Source organism: Mesoplodon bidens (assembly GCF_964165515.1).
Source record: "Mesoplodon bidens genome assembly, chromosome: 15".
Classification (NCBI taxonomy): Eukaryota; Metazoa; Chordata; class Mammalia; order Artiodactyla; family Ziphiidae; genus Mesoplodon; species Mesoplodon bidens.
The window spans coordinates 29,454,250-29,474,978 of NC_138171.1; the positions used below are offsets into that span (position 1 = coordinate 29,454,250).

Sequence of the window (20,729 nt, forward strand, 5' to 3'; positions counted from 1 at the left end):
AAATGTGCTTCACTGACCAATATGGTAGTCAGTAGTCACATGTACCTGTTGGGCATTTGAAATGTAGCTATTGTGGCTGAGGAATTGAATTTTAAATTTTAGTTAATTTTAATTAATTCAAACTTAAATAACTACATATGGCTACCTTATTGGTTGTCACAGCTCTAAGACTAAATATTTACTTGATTGGCCAGGATGACTGTGGTATAAGAGTGAATGGGGAAGATGTCCTCCCACGGGAGGCCCACAGCTCTCCTTCTCTGACTCCTGTGGTTGGACAGGCACTGTGGGCTATGGATACTCCCTAGCATGTAGTTGTGTCTGGTGAACAGGATGTTGTACAGTGACACTGTTGAAACAGGTCATGTCTGAGCCACTTGGCAGAGGTAAGCTGTAGTCTACCCCGTTGTGGGCAAACTTAGACCCCAATGTGTAGGTCAGGTACAACCTGACAAATGCAATTTGATGAGAAGGGTTGTGGGAGCTGTGAAAGAATCAGCACCTCCTCCTAACCCAGTGGTCAATGTAACATTCACTCTTTTTCTCTGCAGCCACAAAACAAGCTCACAGTAGCATCTGTCTCCTTCTATGCTTTCCAGTAGGGTCTCTTGGCTCCCACACTGATGCTGCAAACACAGCCTTGTGTCTAGGGCCCATTCTGGCAATTCCCCTTGGGGAAACTGAGGTCCTATAACCTCCCTGCTGGGTCAGTGCTGAAGTGGGACTGAGGTTTTCCCTCTTGCCTACAGAATGAACTGCACTTCCTTCCCTACTCCAGCCTTTTCAGAGCTAGGTGCATGTGATGGAAGGAGATGCAGAAGGGGTTAGTAAGAAATTCCCCCATGTACCCTGGGAGTCATGTGGACTGGATGCCAGTCACAAGGACAAGGGTCCCCAAGCCACCCTTAATTCAGAGCAAGGACTTATAGGAGGACATCTGGGCAACTGGGGTCAGAGTGGCCCCCGTGCTGAGGCAGGAGTAGAGCCGTGGTTAGTGCCCCCAGAGGATATTGAAAGAGAGAGGGAGTGCAGGCATGAAGAGGCCTGGGGCCTGTGATAGGTGGAGTGGGACGTGGCTAGTGAGTGAACTGTCTGCAATTTGAATGATAAATTCTCTCTATAAAGGGCTAATCAGTGCTGGGGGACTCGTGCCAACCTGGACTGTCTCGTCATATGACTCGAAGCAAGGTCTCACCTTCAGCCTCAGTCTCCTCATTTGTCAAAAGAAGCGGACCTCAGATGGTAGGGATGTTGTAAAGTTAGGTAAGATGTATTTATGCGGTGCCAGCATAGTGCCTGCCACAATATTCTTTCATCCCCCATCCCACCCTCACCCCAACTGATCCTCTTTGAGGGTAAGTACAACTGAGCCTAGACAGTAGCAGGGAAGTTTAGTTACAGCCAGAGGAGTACTTCCTGACTCTGACCACACAGATGAGCAGGAGAGGAATGTGAGCCTCTGCCAGGGGCCCTGGGAGGTCTGAGCTGGGAATGGGTCCTTCTCTAATAGGATAGGGGCAACATTCAACCTTCTGTCTATTCTCTGTGCCCTGGGTTGCTTGGCACATTGTGGAAGCTTGCCAACCCCCCACCTCTTCCTCACATGATTCACAAATAGGAAGTACCAGGGTCTCTGGCTTTGGAGCCTGGCTCACCCACCCAAGGCCAGAGGAACACATGACTTCTTCTTCCCTTCAGTCTTGGGACCCCACCTTCCCCTTTACATCCCTAAATCACTCACAAGCACACCATCCTTCTCTGTGGCTTTCATCTGCCCATCCATCCCCCATCGCCCAGCCCTCCTACTTTTTCTCAGTCCCTCCTCCTGTTCTGTTCTTCCCATGGAATCCAATATTCTGCATTCACAGAAGATTCCCCAGGCTGGGGGATGTGCAAGGGGTGTATGTGTATGTCTGTGTCCACACAGGAATAAACAGGCTTCATGCTCATGTGACCCGCTGCTCCAGCCTGTCCCTGACACTCCACATGGGGTGCCCAGAGACCTCCCATTAACAGCCCCTTCACCCCTTCTTCCCTCCCCTCGGGCCCCATTAAAGGAAAGTAGAATCACCACCACTCTTCATGGGCAGCTGGGGGCCCCTTAGTAGTCTCTCCACCTCCTCTCCCCCTCTCCTCAGGCCCATGCCCAGCCCTGAGGTTTGGAGAGCCTAGTAAGTGCCCTATCAACATGTTAATCAAATTACTTAGGAGCTAAAATTGATGCTGTTCATTAATTATACAAGATTATGCTAATTGTGCATGCAAATGCATGCAGGGGAACAGAAGGTGTTCAGGCGCATGGTGGGCCATTAGCATAGAGGATGGGGTGCGGGTGCATTGGCATGCTAATGTATGCGCCCCAGCTATTTATAGTCCCCCAGCCCATCTGCACTGCAGCCACCTCTGCCCCAAGTGGGGATCATGGTAGGGAGGCCAGGTTCAAGCCTGGCAGGGGTCTATGGCCCTAGGGATACTCAGCCTTAGCTGTTGCCCCAGGCCAAGTCCAGGAAGTAGCATGTGCCACCGCCACTGTGGCCACCCCCACTTGGGCTTAGACTATCACACCAACCTCCTCATTCACCATCCTTTCCCTGGCCAAGGCCCTTTGGTGCCTGGCTCTCCTTGGAAGCAAAATGACTCTTCCAAATGACACAACCAATATAAGACACCTCCTGCTGACTCTCCATCACCCACAGGGTCCAAATCCTGCATGTTTTGGTGCCAGTCCCCCAAGAGCTCTGGTCCATAGCTGCCCTCCTCAGTCTTGTCAGGCACCACTGGGCACCATGCATACCACGTACCTCTTGGCAGGACTGTTATTCCTTTTGCATGGAGGGCTCCTGCATCCTACTTCTCTTCAAGGAAAAAGCCCCGAGTCCTCCAAGACCCAAAATGCCCAAGATCACATGTGACTTCTAGGACTTCTTCCACCTCTCCCAGCCAGAGTGGCTGCCGCAGATTGGCCAGTTATCCTGCTGTGCACACCATTCTATCTTCCTGGTTGTACTTTGAGTTTTTGTGTTTCTTGCTGGATTGTCATTTCCTTAAGATCTTTTTCACCTCTAGATTCTACTGCCTGACACATAAAAGGTATTTAATACATCTTTTTTTTTTTTTTTTTTTTTTGTGGTACGCTGGCCTCTCACTGTTATGGCCTCTCCTGTTGCGGAGCACAGGCTCCGGACGCACAGGCTCAGCAGCCATGGTTCAGGGGCCAAGCCGTGCCGCAGCATGTGGGATCTTCCCGGACCGGGGCATGAACCCGTGTCCCCTGCATTGGCAGGCGGACTCTCAACCACTGCGCCACCAGGGAAGCCCAATACATCTTTTTTAATGGATGTGTTGAGTGAGTGAATGGTCCAGCAATCTGTATCCTCCTCTGTCCTTGACCTGGGGGCAGAGAGCAGCAGACAATGAAAACAGTGGAGAGCACAGACCCTGTCCCAGATGTTCCATTTCCTCTGAGGCTCATGAGCCCAAAGGCGAGGCCCTTTGGGGTGAAAATTAGGAGGACCCCCCTCCCATTTCCCCATCGCAGGCTGCTTTGCCAACTTTGCACTTGGAAATAAATTTCTAGTTTGACTCTGCCCTTTGCTCTCAATCTGCTTGCTATCCCAAAGCCTTCATAGGACACTTGCTTTGAACACCTGCTCCAACCCATGTATCTCTTGCACCACTTCCTCTTTCTAGGTCTATACTGTCTGATAGGGTGCCTATGAACCACATGTGACTATTTAAGTTTAAATTAATTAAAATGAAATAAAATTGAGGGAGTTCCCTGGTGGTCTAGTGGTTAGGACTCTTTGCTTCCACTGCAGAGGGCCTGGGTTCGATCCCTACTCAAGGAAATAAGATCCCACAAGCCGTGTGTCACGGCAAAAAAAAAAAATTGAAATTTTAGTTTCTCAGTCACACTAGCCACATTTCAAATGCTCAAAAGCCACATGTGCACAGGGAACTCTACTCAGTGCTTGTGGTGACCTAAGTGGGAAGGGAATCTAAAAAAGAGTGGATATATGTATATGTATAACTGATTCACTTTGCTGTACAACAGAAACTAACACAACATTGTAAAGAAACTATACTCCAATAAAAATTAATTTTAAAAAATAAACAATTTTTTAAAGAAAATAAAATGGAAAAAAATCCACCTGTGGCTAGTGGATATCATTTTTGGAAAAGTTCTATCAGACCACATTTGTGATCGAGATTTCCGTTTCCTTGCTCCTGACAGACCTGTAGCTGCAAGCATCCTTGGGCTCAGCCCAGCTCTTTAAGTTCCTAACAGCTTTCTCTTTGGAAACGCAAACATAATTTTAGCTCTAAGTAAGTATCTCAGAATGATGTAGGGAGGGAAAAGCTGGTGAAAGTTCTGTGCCCTGATTTTTTAGGATGAGATTCCTAGAAACAGAACTGGAGATGGTGATTCTTGTGAAAGTGACTTATTGGAGGAGAGCTCTAGGGAGAAAAGGAGTGAGGGAAGCAGGAGCGGGCAGGAGAAGCAGCTTAGCAAGGAGACAGTCTCAGCTGGAGTCTAGCTTCAGCCTGATCCTTTGGGGAGTTAGAGTATGAACAGTACTAAGAGTTGGTCCTCCTTGTGATGTCGGTCTTTCTTTGGTTGTGGGCTGCTGGTGAAGAGCATATGCTTCTGGCCGAGGATAATTCTCGAGTAGTGGGGGCAGCTGTGAGCCATTTATTTATTTATTCATTTATTTAGCCACACCACGCGGCTTGCAGGATCTTGGTTCACCCCGACCAGGGATTGAAACCGGGCTCCCCCAGTGAAAGGGCAGAGTGCTAACCACTGGACCGCCAGGGAATTCCCCAGCTGTGAGCCCTTCAATAGCCAACACTCACAGGAGCTGCGAGTGGGGGAACCCAGGCAGGCACCAACCCACCATGATACCTGGACACAGCCTTCCAACGAGCAGCTCCATCCCACTCTGCTCTCCACCCCCTGAGAACCCAGAGTTTAACAGTGGACTCACATCAATCACCTCCACATTTTCCTTATGTATTGAGTGTCTCGAGTAAAGCACCGTGCGAGGGGAGCTTTCCTTGTGCAATGGTGTCACACCTGAGAAGTTATGTGCAAGTCACATGTTTGCACTTGAGTCATATTCAGTCCAGCATTTGCTTCTTTGGTATGGAATATTCCATTGACAAGGAAAGTTCATTTTAATTTCATCCTGAGTTGTGTTTGCAGGGAGGAATAAAAAGCATTTATAGAAATGATTAGGAAGGCTAGACTAAGTTCAGGATGTGGCAAGGTAGGTGTGTGGGTGAACTGCTCTTATCTTTCACTTATATCATAGGCATCAGAGTCGTGATGCATAACTTCCACCTTTTACATGCTTTATTAGCTGGATGACCACTGTTCACAGCTCTTCATCTGGTCTTTTATTTATTGAACTTTTTATTATACAGAACGTTGAACGTATAGGCAGAATAGAATAATGAACCACATCTCTCCCTCACTGAATTTCAACAATGATCAACTCTTGACTCATCTTAAAGTCCTGATCTTTAATCCTGAAAATCTTCTCAGACTGAGAGCAGCTGTCACAATAGCCAAAGGCCCCAACTAGGACCTGAGTCTCTCCTTTGCACCCCTGATGAATTTGTAACCTTGAGGAAATCCCCATGAAATGGCTAATCTGGTCCCTGCACAGCCTGCCTCTCACGGCTGATTTTGAAAGAAGGCTTGCTGCACTGTCCTGCATCGGCAGCCTCGTGGCTGGGGCAGGGTTGGACTCGAAAACCCCACTTACAGGGACTTTTCCATGACTCTTGTCAGTGTCAGTGGTTCATAACGTCCCGAGTTCGTATCCTGACTTTGGCATCTACTGTGACTTTGTAACTTATCCTTGCTGATCCTTGGTTTTCTCATCAGTAGAGTGGGAATGATTGCAGACCTACACCACACCACCTTGGGATTATGAGAGGATTAAATAAGATAATGCAAGTGGTAGGCTCAGCAGAGTTCCAGGCACTTGATAAGTGCTCAATAGATTAGACTTGGATCACTTAAAAAAATTTTTTTGCATAGTTTTGCATTTTATTTGTAATTCATGCTTATATTTATGGTGGTTTCTTCTAGTAATTCTAATGGCAGCTTCTAGCACTTAACCTTTCTATGAGGCCCAGATGAGGAGTCTGTGCCCCCAGAGAACCGTAAGGCCACAATAGGGATGGCACTGGGCACAGGTCATTGCCCCAACCAAGGGGGCATCCTAAAATGCTCACCCTCAGGTCACCCAACCCTGTGGGCTGTGGCCCATCACAGCCAGGGAAAAGGGGCTTCCCCAGGCTCTCTTCCAGCCCCTAGGTGGTGGGAGGGGAGATGCTCAAAAACACTGGCACTAGGGCTCATCCAGGTTTGGGGGGTGGGGGGTGCTCCCCTGGTGAAAAGCAGGATTTTGCAGGCCCTCAACAAAGTGCACATCCCCTCCTGCCTTAGGTCCCTGTAGGGTGTCCTCCTACAGCTCCCCTTCCCACTGGGTTACCTGACCCTCTCCACTTCCCAGCCTCCACATCTGTCCTCTGCACAGACATGGCTTGAAAGATCTGCTGTCCCTCCTTCCTCTTCCCGACACCATTCTCATCCTTCCCGGACTGCTCTGGGTTCTCCTCCACCCCTCTAAGGGTGTCGCCTAGGTGGTGCCAGCCTGTGGAGAAGTTTCCTGGACTGTCCTCATGTTATTCCCCCACCCTGGCCTTCCAGCTTCCGGGGGCGTGGATGGTGTGTCTGTCTCCCAGTGGTGGGGAAAGAAGGGCCCAGAGCCCCCTTTCCAAGGCTGAGGGTAGCCAGGCACTGTTGGGAGGAGTGAGAGGTCTGGGCACTACTTCCGGTTCTCCTAGACCAGAACGGAAATCCCCCAACTCCAGGCCATGTGCTGCAGAATTTCAAGACTAACCTTGGAAGACAGGACCCTTTGGGTGCTAGTCACCCTTTTTAAAGCATAATATTCAAAATGTATGATTATATATTCAAAAAGTATAATTCTCATACAAATTATTACTGAGCGTGTGTTGAGGTTTTCTGTAACTTATTAATGAAGGAACCAGCAGGATGACAAAGCTGGTTCAAAGAAGGCTAAGAGAAACTGATATAGACAGTTGAGGAAAGAGTTGAGAAGAGAGAGAAGGAGGGAGGGAGGGAGAGAAAACAGGATATGTGAAAAATACTTGAATAAGATTGCCAAGTTAGACACAAAGCTAGTTAATGTCCATGGGACAATAAAATTGTAAGCTTTAGGGCTCATTTCTCTACCAAATAGAAGTTATTTATTTCTCCCAGCAAAAATCATTTGCACCTTATCAGTTTTCTGCAAATTAGCACCTAACTTTACAGAGTCTGGCCCCAATTAATAGCAAATATTAGTCAACGTTTTTTCTCCTAGAGAATCAGCTAACTCTTAGGTGGCTTTGTCAACGTAATACTCTGGAACAGCACTGTCCAATATAAATATGATGTAAGCCATTATACATTTGTCATTTAAATTTTTCTAGTAGCCACATTTTAAAAAACAAAATGAAACTGGTAAAATTAATTGTGATCATATATTTTATTTAACCCAAGATATCCAAAATATTATTTCAGCATGTAATCAACACCAAAAAATTACTAATGAGATATTTTTACATTCCTTTTTTCCTAAGTGTTTGAAATTCAGTATGTATTTTACACTTACAGCAATTCAGACTAACCAAATCTCAAGTGCTCAGTGCCACTCGGGGCTGGTGGCTGCCATATTGGATAGTGCAGCTGTAAAGCAGTGGTTCTCAAACCTCAGGGTGCATCAGAATTACCTGGAGGGCTTATGAAAACACAGATGGCTGAGTCCCATCCCAGGAGTTTCTGATTCAGTGGTCTGCGGTGGGGCCTGAGATTCTGCATTTCCAGCAAGTTCCCAGGTGATGCTGATGCTGCTGGTCTGGACACCACACTTTGAAAACCACTGTTCCAGAATGACTTTGAAAGGACTCACTGTCATCTTTTTGCCTTATTTTCAAGTTGTAGTAGATGATTTTGCTTAACAACCCTGAGACTGGTGGTAGGGCCGCAGGCCGTCTGCAGTGTTAGCATCAGCTTGGCCTCTGATTGGGTGGGTGCCGGCTGGACACAGCCTCGCCGACTACCATCTGGTGGTGGGTGAGATTTCAGCCACCCTTCTCCCACCACTGATGGCATTGACTGTGTGCAGCTCTGAGCTAGAGGCTCAGGGAGAAAGAAAAAGAGGACTGACCCTCAGTATCCCCCACAGAAGGCCCAGGCCTTGTGTGGCTGCTTTTTACTCAACACCACTCTGCAGATAATGCCAACGAGGCTCAGAAACTGAAATGTCCCAGGACGGGCCTGCATAGATGGAGGTACCGGCAGGGCCCTGAGGTTCTCAGGGAGGGGTGGTCTCCAAAGCCTAGAAGGGCCAGAAGAGGTTGGGCAGACAGGAAGTGAGAATTGGTGTGGACCCAAAGGACAGATGCAACCTGTACTGGGAAGGGAGAGGGTGGGAGACCTGCCAGGCAAGGGCTGCAGGAGGGGATGACAAGGGGGCCCCCCCAGGGGGAGCCAGGATCCTACAGAAAACAGCAGCCTGAGGCTTTGGGAGGCTGAGATGAAGACAGGATCGGAAGGGACCTCAGCAAGCATCAATTGCTACTCTCCTGGTTCATGAATAAGGAAGGATCCCAGAGATGTGAAAGGACTTACCCCAGGCCACACAGTGAGGCAGTGCCTGGAAAGCCCTCATCTCCAGCCACATCCCAGGGTTTTGCAGGTTTGGGAGTGGGGTTGGGTACAGAGGGCACGTGTGTGGTGTCTACATGAGTGTGCACTTTTTGGGGTCACATGAGGTGTCTGCACCTCCAAATGCTCTGCAGAGGCGTATAGAAGGTCTACACTACATGAAAGTATTCTTTGGGTGGTGTCCACTATGGATGAAAATGCGTGCTGATGTAATGTCTCTATGGAAAGGGAACTAAAAAGCGTTCCCAGAAGGGTGCCCATGGTGTGGGGGAATATGACAGGGGCTGATGGGGTCACAGGCAGGGTGCAAGGGGAGATGCATCTCCAGGAAAGTGACTGCTGCCAGCTCCCAATGAGGGACGGCCCCCTTGGGACACCTCTGTCCAAGAGTGGTGCCCACCCCTCCCAGAACTTGGGGACCTCCTCTTTGGGGACTAAGCTTTCAGAGCTTGTAATAAATCTGATTTCATGTTCGTAGAGTTTGGAGGCAACTCTGATGAGTTAAATGGATGTACATATCTGGAGTTCAAGACCAGGGGGCTGATAAACAGGCAGCTGCTGGAGGAGCTCATAGAGCGGCCCAGGAGGCTGTGCCATGTGCCAGGACCCCCACAGACTTTAGCCCAGCACACTACAGTTTGTAAAGGGCATCTTCCTGGATACTCACAGAGTCCTGGGGTGAAGGCAGATTACTGATAGTATCCTGAGTTTATGAAGAGGACAAATCCAGAGTATTATCCATGGTTACCTCACGGGGAGGTGGCAGGGCCAAGGCCTCACCATCCGCATCAACTGCCTGGAAGGACTGGAGGATCAAGTTCTCATGTGTTTGTCTAAAAAGCAGTCACATCGCTGCATTTACTGTGCTTTTTTCTAATTACTGTATGTGAAAAAGAAGGTATTCACCGTGTATCTGTACGGTGTGTCTGACAGGTACACCATGTGTATATGATGGCTACACGCTCTGTGTGGTTAGGTTTTTGCTATGTGCAGAAGGGATATAGAATGTGTATGAGGGAGATCTGTTTGCGGGGGATGTGCCGGGGCAGGGAGTCTATTGTGTGTGAGAGGGATTTGTTGTAGGGGGGACCTCTACATACAGTACATTATATTTTACTGTAATGACGGTACAATATTTGCAATGACTATACTCTGGGTAATCATATACAACATAAAAATGGTGCACTAAAGCACATACACGTATTCTTTCTGTGCATATACTGTGTAGGATGGGCACACACTGTGCGTGATGGTATAGACTCTGTGTGATTAGCATACCACATGTGTGTGATGAGTCCAACCTGATGTGGAGTACATATCGTGTATGCCTCTGTGAAGGTATACCCTGAGTGTGGTGGGTCTACATTATGATGGCTGTATCTTGTGAGTAGTAGTATATAAGGCATATACAGTGTGGGTATAATGGGTATACTGTTGTAAGTAAACATCTTGTGGTTGATAGGTATACTCTAGGGGAAGGATACACTATGTGATATGGATGCACTGTGTGTGTGATGGGCATATACTGTGACAAACATACATGGTGTGGGTTAAGTTTACAGGTAAGTGGGAGTACCCACTTACTTATGGTGTATATAATATGGTGTATATAATAATTCATGAGTACTAGGTATATATAGTATATATAATGGATGTATTCTCTAGGATGAATATACTGTGTATAGATGTGATGAGTATATACTTTGTGAGATAATTAAGCACTGTGTGATCTGTACACTGTGGAGGTGGGGGATTTTCTGTATAGGGAAGTTGTCGTTGGGACAGGTCTACTGAATGTGTCACATGTACCCTGTGTGTATTCAGCTTAGGATGGTAATATGGGGTATGTGCCTCATGTGAGCAGGCAGAGGGGAAGTTACCCTGCTGGGAGAGGGCGTGGCAGGAAGCAGTTGGATCTTCATCTGTTTCTAGAACCCCCAGACCCTTGAGCCCACCGACCACACTGTTTCAGGTTCTTCCTCAAGTTCTTCCTCAAATGCAACCAGAACTGCCTAAAGAATGCGGGGAATCCCCGAGACATGCGCCGCTTCCAGGTGGGTCTGAGGAGAGAGTTCTCCCCTGCAAACCTGCCCTTTCCTGATGGGGCGGCCGGGGAGGCTGTGGCCCTGCCACCCTGAGAAAGGCCCCAGGGGCAGACCCCTGCACAGACCAGTGCTTTGGAGCCTGGTGCTTGCTGGGGGTGGGGCAGCTCTGTCTCAGCTTAAGCTGGCTGCCAAGGGAGGCTTCATTAGAGTCCCACTTAAGGAGATGCTAATTGTGACATTTTTACATGATTAACAACCCAGCTAATTTGCATAGCATGAAGCAGAGAGCAGCTGCCCTTAGCACATCCCCAACCTGCACACCCCACCCAGTGAAGGGTAGGGGGGAGAAGGAGGTAGCCCCAATTTCCTCCCAAGAGTGGGGGCTCCTGCTGATGGGCTCTCAGGCCGATGTTCCCCCTCCGTCAAAATGCTCACTCCCACTTGCCTAAGACCCATTCCTGCCTTGGAGCGCTAGGGATACAGCCTGTGGTACATGTGGGTGCAAAAACGGTAGCCACTCTGCCCAAGGAGTCAGAGATTTTTTTTCAGGGCTTTTGATTTTTCTAGCTCCTGGAGGTCAGTTCCCCTGGGCAGCCAGAGATCGTGCATCTGAGGGTGTCACCTAACCCGGTTGGTCCCCCTTCCACCAGCTCAGCTCCAGAGGGGCTGAAGCTCTTCCCCATGCCGGTGACCCTGAACTACAGTATCCAGCCACCGGCCTCACGTTGCCAGTGCCCCCCAGCAGTCCCTTACTGGAAGCCCCAGCCAGGCTGGCCTTGGCTCTCCCCACAGGTGGTGGTATCCACAACGGTGAGCGTGGATGGGCACGTGCTGGCCGTGTCCGACAACATGTTTGTGCACAACAACTCCAAGCATGGCCGCAGGGCGCGCCGCCTGGACCCCTCCGAAGGTCAGGACCCCCAGGCCAGCCCCGGCTGCCGCGGGCCCAGCCAGCCCCAGTCCCCACCTTGGCGTGGGCCCCTGACCTGGCTCCTCTCCTGCCTCCCAGCTGCCACCCCCTGCATCAAGGCCATCAGTCCCGGGGAGGGCTGGACCACGGGCGGCGCCACCGTCATTGTCATCGGCGACAACTTCTTCGACGGGTTGCAGGTCGTGTTTGGGAACGTGCTCGTGTGGAGTGAGGTGGGCCGCTCCCGCCGGTCTCCCTCCCAGCCTGGGGCTGGACCCTGCCCTCGCCGGGTCAGAACCCGCAGGCCTCCCCTCTCCCCTCGCAGCTCATCACGCCCCACGCCATACGGGTGCAGACACCCCCACGGCACATCCCTGGGGTGGTGGAGGTGACCCTGTCCTACAAGTCCAAGCAATTTTGCAAGGGAGCCCCCGGCCGCTTTGTCTACACAGGTAAGGAGTCAGGGGGGTGAAGGGAGGCCCAGGGATGTGGGATGGAGCCCCACGCCGCACACACCAGCCCTGGTGTAGGAGTCAGTGAATAGCCAGGCCCCCTAAGCCCCTGCTGGCACTCACCCCACATCCCAGGACACCTCCTCTCCGGACCTTCTTTCCCTGTGCTTCTGTTTCCTTCCCTGGCCTCCACGTCCTCAGACGCCCTGCCCGGACACTCTCTCTGCCTCGGGCATTCTCCAGAGCAATTCCCCCCACCCCCTTCACCTTCTGCGCTCCCCAGTGTCTAAAACATCTCCACAGGGAGATTTATTTAAAAGATGCCCCCACATAGCTTGCTGCTCCCCAAATCTTTCCGGTTCTCTTGGTTCCCCCAAGCCACCACAGGCTTCACGTTGCATGCACACGAACACACACACACACACACACACACACACACACACACACACACCTTGCATGAAGCCAGGGCGAGAAGTTAACACAAGACAGGAGTGTAAGCTACTCCTGAAGATGTGGCTTCATCCCCCTTCCCAGGTCTATCTGACCACTGGCCCGTATCCTCTCCACCTCCACCGTCTGGCACTTTTCCCCATTCCCCCACCCCACCTAACAGACATTCACCAAGCCCTTCAAGGGGCACTGGACACTCAGTAGTGACCCTACTTACTGTCGGGGAGCTCCAGTATAAGAAAGAGGGGGGAACACAGGGAACAGAGCATGGGGTGGGTAGTGTTACACAATGGAGGAGCTAGTGGTTGTCAGAGAAAACCTCCAGGCACGAGTGTGGACTAAACTGCTAAGCTGGAACCAGAGGGGTGAATAAGGAGATAGAGATGAGGAGGAAATGGCATCCCCGGAGAAGGAATAGCAAGTACGAAGACCGGTGAAGGAGCGCCTTACGTTTTAGGGGAAACTAGAGGAAATTCACTAAATCTAGAGTTGGAGGTGGAGAAGGTAGGTAGGGCTTTGAGGCTGATAAGATAGGTCGGGGCCAGGCTACAGGAGGAGGTGAGGAGGAGGAGGAGGGCTTCGGGAGCCAGGTCAGGAGGCTGCAGCGTCCTCCCCAGAGCCCTGGGTGTGGGGCAGCCCACTCCTGGGACACAGGCAATACCCCTAACGGTCAGGCACCGCTGAGAGTCCACCAGAGCTGTGATACATGAAGACTGTTGGGTTTATTTTTCTTTTTTTATAATAAATAATTCACTCCTGATAACACCAAATGCAGACAAAACTTTCCAGTCCTGCCCCTAGGAATACTGAAGCTAATATATATACAGTTGCCTTTTTTCTAATCACAAATGGGATCGTATAGTGCATGTGTGTTAATGCCAAGCAGCTGGCACAGGGCCTGGATCAGTAAACATTTGTTGAATGAATAAGAAAGGAACGGAGGAAACTTCCCGAGCCTCGCTGACCCGAGTGCCCGGAGTTTTCCGAGAGGCTTGGGCTAGCCTTGGAGGAGGTCTGCAGCAAGGCTCCCGGACTGGTTGCTGGCAGGCTTGGCCCTGCTGTGGCGCCGTGCCGGGAGGGGCGTCCTCCAAACACCGCCCCTCTCCCCAGCCCTGAATGAGCCCACCATTGACTACGGATTCCAGAGGCTACAGAAAGTCATTCCCAGACACCCCGGAGACCCCGAGAGGCTGCCCAAGGTACTCAGAGGGGCGGGGCGGGGAGAAGGGGGTGCGGTGGCCGAGGGGAGAAGAGGCGGCTCCCGGCCCCTCTGCCGCCCACGGGGCCGCCCCCTCCGTCCGGCTGTTTTCCTTTTTGCCTCCAGGAAGTGCTGCTGAAGCGGGCGGCCGACTTGGCGGAGGCCCTGTACGGAGTGCCCGGCGGCAACCAGGTATGGCTCCTCCGCCCGTCTCCCCACGCCGGGCCCGGGGCTGCCCGCTTCCCGGTGCCCGCGGCTGCCCCGGCCGTGCCCGCTCTTGTCTTCGCAGGAGCTCCTCCTGAAGCGCGCAGCAGACGTGGCCGAGGCTCTGTACAGCGCCCCCCGCGCGCCCGCGCCGCTCGGACCCCTGGCCCCCAGCCACCCGCACCCCGCCGTCGTGGGCATCAATGCCTTCAGCAGCCCGCTGGCCATTGCCGTCGGGGACGCCTCGCCAGGGCCGGAGCCGGGTGCGTCCCGCCTCCCTCGCCCTCCCAGCCGCCGGCGCAGCTCGGACTGCCCTTTCTCTGCCGGCGCGCGCCCCTGACGGCCGCTCTCCCGCAGGCTACGGGCGCAGCTGCGGCAGTGCGTCCCCCCGCGGGTTCGCGCCCAGCCCGGGCTCGCAGCAGAGTGGCTACGGCGGCGGTCTCGGAGCTGGCCTCGGCGGCTACGGGGCGCCGGGCGTGGCCGGCCTCGGTGTGCCCGCGTCCCCCAGCTTCCTCAATGGCTCCACGGCCACATCGCCCTTCGCCAGTGAGTGTCCCCTGCCTCCCGGGGAGGGGGGGAGGGACCAGGCCCCGGGGAGCAGAATGGGGCTCAGCCCAGCTCCATCCTAGCCTATGAGGGTTGAGGGGAGCTCCTGTCACCTGTCGCATGAGCACCGACCCTGGCCTTGCCCTCAGAGGCAAGGGCAGCCCTGTCTGTGTTCGACCTCTCTCTCTCTGCCTTTGGAGACCCAGCCCTCAACCCCGGCGCCGGGGCACTTCTTGCACTTTTAGTTCTGTTTGCTGACAGCAGTTGTGCACATCGCTTCTAGCCTTCCCCTCCTACTGAAACGAGTTTTAACACGGGGACATCCTGCTTAAACCGAGTGGACCGCCAACCTTTCCATCTTATGCCAGGACTTCAGGAGGAGGGCTGTTGCCCCCTGCCGGAAGCCTGAGGGAACTCAGGGCCCAAGAAAAGTAGGTTTCCACCTGGCCCCACGCCCCCAGGAGAGGCAGGGGCCTGAGGAGGGAAGACGTGGCTCCCAGCAATCTGGTTGGGCAGAGCAAGAATTCTGTGTAGTCAGACACCTGGATTCACAGTTTGGTTGTCCAAATCAGGAGCTGTCTGACATTCAGCAAGTTACTTCAGTTTCCTCTCTGTAAAACCGGATCAGTACCACCTGTTGCCTAGGGTTGTTCTCAGACCTGAATGTGCCACTGTGCATAAAGAGCCCAGATGCAGTTCAGAAAGAGTGTGTGAATATGCATCCCAGCACTGGCTGTGGGCATTAACCGTCTTCTGTCTGGCTTCTTGGGGTGGGCAGCTCAGAGCTGGGTGGATGGGCGACAGGGCATTTATGCTTTTACAATGCACTGCCCTCAAGTCCCTCCTTCCAACAGCAAGTTCCAGAACAGCCTGTCTGCAAGTTCTTATAGCTTAGCTATTCAGCAGACATGTTTTTAAAGCACCCAGCTTGGGGGATAGCTCCACCCCTGCTCACCTACAAGGAGCCTCCCCCATCAATTGTAAGAGAGATTGCACCTTGAGTCCTGGGAGACGCTGTTGTGCCAGAGGAATGGGGAAGGCTGGCCAAGAAGGCTTTTCCTGCCATTCCTTCGCCTGTCCCCTGTCCCCTGTCATATGTTTGCTATTGCTGAAGACCAACATATCTGGCACCTGCCTAGCCTTCCTTCCCATGGCCTGCATCCTGAGTACTGCTCTTTTTGGCTGTGGGTTTGAGTCTGGCTCTCTACCTTTGGCCTGGGCTCAGTGTCTGGGACCAGAAGCCCCATGTTGCTGGTGTCCACACAGACCATGACCCTCCGGTGTCCCCACCAAGACTCCTGTCTCCCCTTTGCTCAGGCCAGGCTCCATTGCTCCTACTTCCCTTCAGTTTTGGCCAGTATTCTTACCACCTCTCTCAGGGTGCCCCCCAGGTCGAAGCTGGTGGAGTTTGGAACACCAGCCCCCCTTCTCCGCCGCACACACAGTGCAGTCAGCAGTGGAGGAACACACTGCCCCAGTGGGCAAAAGCCACCTGGGGTCTTCCCATTCAGCCAGGAGATCAAGAATTCTACAGCTGCTTAAGCCTCACTCCAGCATCAACTGGGGACACCCTGGGCTGGCCTGAGGGTCAGTCCCATCTGGTGGGATTGTCCTGTCCAGTCCCCATCCACTCCCCCTTGTGCACGACGCTTTGTGGTGAAGCTCCAGTGGGCATCATTCTCATTGAGTTTGCCAGGACGTACCTGTAATGACCTCCGGAACTGTCCCTGCCAGAGGCTTTCTGCTCGGACCTCCCCTCTGTCTTCTGCTTCAGCTGCCAGCAGCCCTGGACTGAACCACAACTCCCAGTACTACCCAAGCTACAAAATGCGGCTGTGAGCTCTGGGCCTTTAGAGATACAGTACATTTTCTGGCATTTATTTCAAGCCCTCCACGGAGCTCCATGGGCCTCATCAGCTAGCAGTCAGCATTGTCTTAAAAGGAGATGGTGATCCATGGGGCTGAGTACATTTGGAACAGGGGCAGCTGTTGAAGACATCACTGTTCCAAAGAGGGGGGGTGGGGGATGTTCTGATACCAAAAGCAGCTTTCTCAGGCTGCCGGTTTCTTTCAGGAAAACCCCACCCTCATCCCATTGCCTGCTGCCTGGACAACACTCAAATCACAGTCTTATTGGTGTTTAGAAGAGAGAGGCAGGGAATTGTGTTCAGATGAGGTTGTAGAAAGGGGAATCCAGAGATGGCCTGGGCAGGAGCCCCCGGGAGAGGAGGCTGCAAGAAGGAGGGGCAGGCAAAGGCTGTGTGCAGGAGGCTCCCTGGCTATTCCCAGGAGAGCAAGCCACAGCCATGGGGGCTATGGGGTTAGAGAACAGGAAGATCGGAGGGTTTGGATCTCTGTACCTTTCTTTAAAATTGACCTGCTGGAAGAGGGAGATACAGGAGGCCTCCAGGACCAGGGCTGAAGATGATGAGGACCTGCATTAAGCTGGAAGAGAACAAAGTGTCAGGGGTCGGGGGGAGTGTAATTGGTAAGGGGAACATATTTATGGGGGGAGTAAGGGTTCTTATGTGAGCTGTGATCCTGGATACAGGGACCTTATAACAAGAGCCTATGTGTACCCCCCAAACTTTGTCCCTGACCACTTGCCCCAGCTCTGCTATGAACCCTGACCTTTGACTCTAACCTTGATGCCCCAGGGCCCATCAATGTTTCTTAGTGTCTCAGAATCCCAGTGGTTTTCAGCAGGAATCCTAACCTGTTCCATTTCTTGCTCATCCCTCATCTTTGCAGGCACCTCTCAGTATCTGGTTTTGTTGGATATTCTGGTTTTGCTTTCATTTTTGGGGTTTTGTTTTTTTGTTTGTTTGTTTTTAACCTCCTCTGGCCCTATCATCTCCAACGCTAAGAAAGGGTCTCCAGAACCCCCAAAAGGGCAAGTGCTAGCCCGCAACCCCAGAGGCTCCCAGCCTGCCTCCAGACTCTACCCTGTACTGGTCTCCCCAGGACCCTCACAGCCCCCAGTGTGGGCTGAGCCTGGCACCCAGGTCAGCAGCCCACACAGGGCATACTGCTCATGCCAGGGCAGCAACCAAGCTGCTCACTCTGGTGCTGTTTCCCTGTTGTGTCTCCCACCACCTTCCCTGCTGCGCCTGCCCCTCCCCGCCCTGGAGTCATGCCCTCTAGCCCCCCGCTGGCCGCTGCCTCCTCTATGTCCCTCCCGGCGGCTGCCCCCACCACCAGCGTCTTCTCCTTCTCGCCTGTCAACATGATCTCCGCTGTCAAACAGAGGAGTGCTTTCGCCCCCGTGCTGCGCCCACCCAGCTCCCCAGCCCAGGCCTGCCCCAGAGCCCACGGAGAGGGGCTTCCAGGTGAGTGCTCCGTGCTGCCTCGCTGGAACATGGTAGAGCAGCTGGGCCTGCGCGGCCCACTCCATCCACATCTCACAAGAGCTTCAAGCCAGGTGACAAGTCCTCCCTGGGGGTTGCAGAGGAGGGAGCTCTGCAGGGGTTCAAGGAGGTCCATCTGGACCCCACTTCCCTGGGCCTCATAGCTTGGGACGGTCTTACTCTGGGCCATCAAGGAGACAACAATACCAGTTGGAGAAGGTCTGGAAACCACTTCAAGGCCTCATCCAGTTGAGCCCAGAGTAAAGACCCAACATGCAGAGCTGGAAGAACCCCACCATGGGCTGCGTGCCTTTGACCTGTACCTCCCTATGTCCACTGGAGGATAGCATACACCACTGTGAGAGACCAGGTCACTTGCTGGATGGAGGGGGACTGAACTTAGATAAGGTTTAGCCCAGCTTCACCTTCCCCATTTTACAGATAGGGAATTGAGACCAGGTCACCCCTCCCGTAGCCCATTAGTAAAATGATTGTTATTTGCCATTTATCAATCTCCTCCAAGTCAACATCCAACTTAACAAAGCCTGGGTTCTAACCAGTAGTGTATATAGCAAGTCAAAAAGAGTTGCATCCCTTAGAATAAGATGACTCTTGGGGTGGGCTTGTTAGATGATGCTCTAGGATAATTCAAAGAGGAACAGTTTAGCCTTGTTTCCAAGTTTTGGATAATTTTTCTTAACCTAAGTGCGTCTGGAGCTTAAAATGCAGGGAATAGGAAGGACAGAAGGCCACCAGTTTCTCCTGCAGCAAACCATGGGAAGGGGGTTAGAAAGAGGCAAGGGTGATGGAAGTGATGAATTTCGTGGGGGTGTGGGAGGAAGACATGCTGCTACCGCCGCATTAGGTATCTGTACTCCTGGAGGCTGACCTCTTCCCTTTGCTGTCCTAATACATGGCCGTCTGCTTCCTCACCTTGAGACAGGCCCTCTGAAGGAGACAGGCTGGGAAGAGGAGCCCAGAGTCATGTCTCTCGATTGAAGAAACTAGGGGGGCAAGGGCTTGGGGCTGTACCTCCTAAGAGGTCTGGGGGGCACACCTCACCTAACTGTCTGCAGTGCTGGGCCTAGGCTAGGACTGGGGGGTGGCTGACTACCTTCAAGGCTCTTGATAGCTCTGCCCTCAAAAAGTGCCATATGTCCTGCATGCTGCCCCCAGTCGAGAGGGGCACAGGCTACACATGGCTTATGGCTCCCCTGCTTGGTTACTGCAGACCAGCCTTTTGAAGATTCTGACAAGTTCCACTCTCCAGCTCGGGGGCTTCAGGGCCTGGCGTACTCCTAATTATGGTAGGTCTCTGGCTGAGTCTTGCCTCCCTTCCTGACCTTGGATGGGCTCTCTCCAAAAGACTTTAACAGGGATGGGGAGTTGGGGTCCATGTCTCCGTCTCCAGGGCCCACCTAGACAGCTGTCAGGGCCACATAGCCCAGCCCAGTGGCCCAGGCTGAACAAGAGGCAAGAAGTGGCTTCCTGTCGCCTTGCAGCCAGCCTTCCTACAGGACCTTCGTCTTTTCCTCTCCCCACCAGGTCTACAGGTGTTGTCCCCACTGAGCCCGGACTAGTGGTCCCTCCAGGATTCACACCCACGCCCTGGATGGCAGCACAGACAGATACAGGGCCAGGGCTGCAGGCAGACTTCAACCCACAGGCCTGAACAGGGAGAGGCCTTCCTCCCCGTGCTCAAGGGCCCCTCAGTCCCACAGGCTTCTCTCACCTCCCTTGAGGCTGGTTGGAAGCCCCAGCACTCTGCTGATGCTCTTGTTAGGAGAGCATCCCGTGGAGGTGCTGGATGCCTGACCTCACTTGCTGGGTCGGTTCCTCTGGAAGAGATGGACCTTGCACAGACCAAGGGCATCTGGTGACAGGAGCATGGGATGGGGAGTATAAGGAGCTCAGGGAGAGTGGCCCGGGAAAGTTTTTTTGCGTCTGACCCATCTCAACCATCCCAGCATCCCAGCTACTCTCCAGGACAAGGGGTGGTGCCCAGCAGCCTCAGGAGGCCTGCCTAGGCTCCCATGGAGCTTCTGACAGCCACTTGATTCTGTGGCTGCCCCACTCCCTTTGAGTCCTGAGCACTCACGCTTGCCACATCATGAATCCCAGTGGGGGCTTTGGGCACGTAGGGTGCAGAAGAGGAGGTGCCAGGCCCCCTGGTTGTGGATCTTGCCCTCAATGGATGTCTCGTGGACTCTGGCCCCACACACAGATGACTCTGGCTGGCCCCATAGAACCATGGAACGGGTCCAGCTGCCCCTGGTCTCATACTCTCTCTGCTGAGGTTGGAGAAAACAATAAACACAGGTGCAGGTGGCCACCCAGCCTCTCTTGTCTGCTTCCTTGGTGTGGGTCTGCTTTTCTCAGCAGCTCTGCAACTCTAAACCATGCCCCTGGGCAGCCTTCTTATACCTTGGACTTTTTCAACAGCATCAGAGTTCAACTGAGCAAGTATTCCCTGCCCCATATCTGCTCTTGGGTACTGAGTTGGGGGGTTTGGGGAGGGGTGGGAAGACCCAGGACACGGGCTCAGCCCTGAGAGCTCTGGCTGGGAGCCCATTCTGGACACTGAGGAGTCAGTCCCCCAGCTGTCTAAGCAGGACCAAAGTTGGGGGTGTCAGAAGGACATTGCTGGGAACCAGAACAGAGCCAACTAAATACCACCCAGATGTACAGAAGCACAGAAGTGAAATCCTTCCTGACTGGAGGCTGCTGGGTGGGGAAAATTTTGGCTCCTAGGATTGCCTGATTAAGTGACACCCCAAACCTCCTCCCTCCTTCCCAGGCCTAGACACTTTCCAGCTTTCCTGTCTCAG

The 20,729-nt window shown here is 52.7% G+C and overlaps 1 protein-coding gene across 1 annotated transcript in view; it reads left to right on the plus strand.

Moving 5' to 3' along the window:
• The window catches only part of EBF4 (EBF family member 4), a gene marked incomplete at its 5' end in the record, with an annotated part of 55,371 nt that extends 35,158 nt beyond the window's left edge, over positions 1–20,213 (plus strand). The window contains 11 exons of the mRNA XM_081255359.1: positions 10,722–10,803; positions 11,587–11,704; positions 11,804–11,937; positions 12,030–12,156; positions 13,717–13,805; positions 13,931–13,996; positions 14,094–14,271; positions 14,366–14,554; positions 17,686–17,883; positions 19,133–19,208; positions 19,447–20,213. Of these exons, the coding sequence (XP_081111485.1) occupies positions 10,722–10,803; positions 11,587–11,704; positions 11,804–11,937; positions 12,030–12,156; positions 13,717–13,805; positions 13,931–13,996; positions 14,094–14,271; positions 14,366–14,554; positions 17,686–17,883; positions 19,133–19,203 (1,252 nt within the window). The 3' untranslated portion in view covers positions 19,204–19,208; positions 19,447–20,213. The remainder of the gene's footprint in view (positions 1–10,721; positions 10,804–11,586; positions 11,705–11,803; positions 11,938–12,029; positions 12,157–13,716; positions 13,806–13,930; positions 13,997–14,093; positions 14,272–14,365; positions 14,555–17,685; positions 17,884–19,132; positions 19,209–19,446) is intronic.
• Between the last annotated feature and the right edge of the window lie 516 nt (positions 20,214–20,729).